Genomic DNA, 3,979 nt, shown 5'->3' with positions numbered 1-3,979 from the left:
CTCGTGCATCTTCGGAAGCGGAGCTGCGCGGAAAGTTACAAAAGCTTTTGCGCACACCGCCACGCGAAACGACGTCGCGCGCACTCAAAGCGAACTTCCGGCAACACCGCGAAGACGTCATATTTGCCGCGCGCACTTAAGCGAACTTGAGGACGCGTCGAGTATAAATCAGCCTTAAAAGTGTCATTTCTTCAGTGTTGTCACATGAAAAGATATAATAAAATATTTACAAAAATGTGAGGGGTGTACTCACTTTTGTGAGATACTGTATATAAATATAAATTATATTTATTATAATTTTTACCGTACATTTTTGCCATAGTCACCACTGATAAGCTACTACTAAATATATTGTAGAAACTTAATTTCCTGTAAAGCTGCTTTGCAACGATTTGTATCGTGAAAAGCGCTATACAAATAAAGTTGAATTGAATATAATAAAATTATTAAATATTAAATTTTAATTTAATCTTAAATGCATTCCATCATATACAGTGGACGAGTGAGAAAAGCTGCATTATAACGTCAGCTGTAAAGTTTCTCTGAATAACGCAGATATACCTGCATGTACAGCTGGCTAATGAGAGGTCTGTAAGCTGGGTCTTGGGAGTTTATTGTGAGAACTGGTGAGAATGACACACTTGGCCTTGCTTGAGGATCGGGCGAGTATGCCAAAAAATTAATTTTGAGGGAAAAAAAATTTTTCTTAACATTGTTCTGATGTTTGTGCTTTATGCAATCCTCGTGTACGCGGCCGCTCGTTTAGAATACTCAACAATGTTAAGAATAAATTAATGTACGAATGTGTTGTGAATTAGGAGGAGATTTTTCGTGAGAAGTTAACCTGTGCGTACAAATACAAATCAATCTATGCAATTATTAGTGAATGAGACTGTGACGAGTGGGGCCGGGGCCAGTGGAGTAATTGATAATGAGCGACACCTGCACCACTCACCCGTCTCTCGTCTTTCACTGTCGTAACTCCTCCTTTTACCCTTCCGGAGCTCCTCCGTGGGACTCGAGACCGGTGAGTGGTGCAGGTGTCGCTCATTATCAATTACTCCACCGGCCTCACTCCGTTCCCACGGCTCTCGGCCCCGCCCCCACTCGTCACAGAGACCCAATGTTTCTGTCAAAATTCACTTTAAATGTAATAATTAATTCCCTTTAAGTAAAATTTACTGGTTTCCCTTCCAACAAAGAAAAAAGCAGTAAATGGAATTGGTAAAAATTTCCCAGAATGCTTTGTTTTTTACGGTATGGTATAATTTTAATGGAAAACAGTATGTTACTGTCACTTTTTACAGTGTGAGGTTAACATGTATTTATTTTTATTTTTCCCACTGTAGACCTATTGTCATTGAAAGAGGAGAGACAAGAATTGGATGAAATCGAGGAGAAGGATCAGTATGTGGAACGTAGTAATTCTATAACTAGAAAAAAATCCATAAAGACTAAAAAGACTTCATCACGAAAAAGAGCCCAGAAGACCAAATCTAACACCTGCCATCAGTGTGTAAAGAGTTGCTGTGGAAAAAAAGTCCTTGATGAACACATGAGAATTCACACTGGAGAGAAGCCTTTCACCTGCCCTCAGTGTGGAAAGAGTTTCCGTCACAAAGGTAACTTTATAAGCCACGTGAGAATCCACACGGGAGAGAAGCCGTTCACCTGCCAACAGTGTGGAAAGAGTTTCCGTCACAAAGGTAACTTTATAAGCCACATGAGAATCCACACTGGAGAGAAGCCTTTCACCTGCCAACAGTGTGCAAAGAGTTTCAGTCAAAGCGGGCACCTCATAACCCATATGAGAGTTCACACTGGAGAGAAGCCTTTTACCTGCCAACAGTGTGGAAAACATTTCACTCAAAAGTGGAGCTTTTTAAAACACATGAGAATTCACACTGGAGAGAAGCCTTTCACCTGCCAACAGTGTGGAAAACATTTCACTCAGAAGTGGAGCTTTTTAAAACACACGAGAATTCACACTGGAGAAAAGCCATTCACATGTGATCAGTGTGGAAAGAGTTTTGCACTAAAAGAAACCCTAAATTCTCACATGAAAAATCACTCCGGAGAGAATGGCTATATATGTGATCAGTGTGGAAAGAGTTTCAGTCATAAAGTAAGCTTCAAGACTCACATGAGAGTTCATACTGGAGAGAAGCCTTACGCATGCTCTCAGTGTGTTAAGAGTTTCAGTCACAACGGGAACCTTACAAAGCACATGAGAATTCACACTGGAGAGAAACCTTACAACTGCAAACTGTGTGGGAAGAGCTTCTCACGACAAGGATCTCTTAAGAGTCACATGGTCGTTCACACTGGAGAGAAGCCGTTCACGTGTGATCGGTGTGGAAAGAGTTTCGGACGTAAAGTAAACCTTAATCAACATGTGAAGATTCACTTCAAGAGAACTGTTTTAGATGTTGTCAATATGGAATAATTTTCACAGACAGTAAAACCTTATGCATCATGTAATAACTGGAGAGAAGTGTGCCATCACTAGCTGCGTTTTACCCAAATAATCCATTAGTAATCCATGAAAAGCCGTAAACACCTCAATCAGTCTGACTAAGCTCGATCCAAATGCAATTTCGATTGGATTGAAGGGGGGCTATATAGACCTGAATTAATTTGATCCGTACACAGCAAAATCATTACTGTTATATTTCCAAAGACAGTGTAAAATACACCGTGTTGCTGTTATTTTAACATTATAAGTGTATAAAATAGCACTGCTGGTGTTATCTACATCTTGGTGACAGTGTTAAATCACAGTGTTAAAGATGTTCGTTTTTAATTAACCCAAACTGGTGTATATAACTGCAACTCCTCCAGGTGTTTAACAGAACCATCATTTTCTCTTACAAGAAGAAAATCAGTAAAAATAATGATCTTTAAAATAGCATCATATGACCCCTTTAAGCAGCCCTTAATGTCGATCATGGATCAAATCGTTCCACCAAAATATATTTGTGCTGTTTAATGCATTTGAGATGTTGTGTTTTCCTCAGTGCATAACTGACATGTCACAAGTATATTTTTCCTCTGTAAATGTTAGAAAGTTATGCAAATATATCCATTTTGCTGCATATTCCATGCTGCTGTGCACATGCACGCTAAACAGACGGAGCGCAATCATTCTGAGTCAAATATGCGTTTTGCTAAAATATTTGTTGTTAATGTATGGTTGTATGTTATATGTAGATATGTGTATATCTATTATTTATAGTATATTACTATATTTATGTTATTGTTACTTTCTGTTTGACCTTAGATGAACCAAATAAAAGCTTCTAAAAAAAAACATTCGTTGTTGGACATTAAATGTGCCTTTTGTAGAATTTTAAACCTACATATAGGTGTATTCTTATGATAGCAGTAACTGTAAAGGGAATCGCCAATAGGGATTTCGCCTAGGGCGTCAAATTGGCTAGAAACGGCCCTGACCAATACATACATCAACAGCTTCCAGCTACATATTTGGGATCAGCTCCTGATGATGAAGCTGCGTCTTAATTTATTGCAGGGTGATCTTGCTGAAAGGTTTGGTGTTTCTCAGTCCATCGTAAGCAAGGTGATTTCGTGTTGGCTTGTCATCATGGAGGAGAACATGAGGGATTGCATACCATGGCTTCCCAGGGAGACAATCCAGGCAACAATGCCTCACTGTTTATGAGAACAATTCCCAAATACAACATGTGTGATTGACTGTTCAGAGACACCCCTTCAAAAGCCATGCAACCTTGACTCCAGAGGCGAGTCCTACAGCCATTACCAGTGTTGGGCAGTAATGCATTACTTAGTAACGTGTTACTCTAATTTGATTACTTTTTTAGCAATGGAGTAATTTAACACGTTATAATTTCCAAAATAGTAATTAGATTATAGTTCCAAGCTGAGGTCTCTGTGCGTTACTGCTGTGTCACATCATTTCCGCCAGAAGGCAGTGTTGTATCATTTAGGCCATGTCCAC

At 39.3% G+C, this 3,979-nt stretch overlaps 1 protein-coding gene across 2 annotated transcripts in view; it reads left to right on the top strand.

Moving 5' to 3' along the window:
- The window catches only part of LOC107749444 (gastrula zinc finger protein XlCGF8.2DB-like), a 13,165-nt gene extending 10,662 nt beyond the window's left edge, over positions 1–2,503 (top strand). Inside the window, exons 1-2 of one of the 2 annotated variants that reach the window (XM_016564613.1) lie at positions 1,192–1,262; positions 1,350–2,503. In XM_016564613.1, the coding sequence (XP_016420099.1) occupies positions 1,241–1,262; positions 1,350–2,446 (1,119 nt within the window). In that variant the 5' untranslated portion in view covers positions 1,192–1,240 and the 3' untranslated portion in view covers positions 2,447–2,503. Of the gene's footprint in view, positions 1–1,191; positions 1,263–1,349 lie in introns of those variants that run through there. The other variant, XM_016564605.1, reaches the window with a different exon arrangement.
- The last annotated feature ends 1,476 nt before the right edge of the window (positions 2,504–3,979 follow it).

This window comes from Sinocyclocheilus rhinocerous, unplaced genomic scaffold (assembly GCF_001515625.1).
Source record: "Sinocyclocheilus rhinocerous isolate Xijiao unplaced genomic scaffold, SAMN03320098_v1.1 scaffold1604, whole genome shotgun sequence".
Classification (NCBI taxonomy): Eukaryota; Metazoa; Chordata; class Actinopteri; order Cypriniformes; family Cyprinidae; genus Sinocyclocheilus; species Sinocyclocheilus rhinocerous.
The sequence above is the reverse complement of the archived record's forward strand: the minus strand, read 5'-3'. Positions and strand labels throughout refer to the sequence as shown.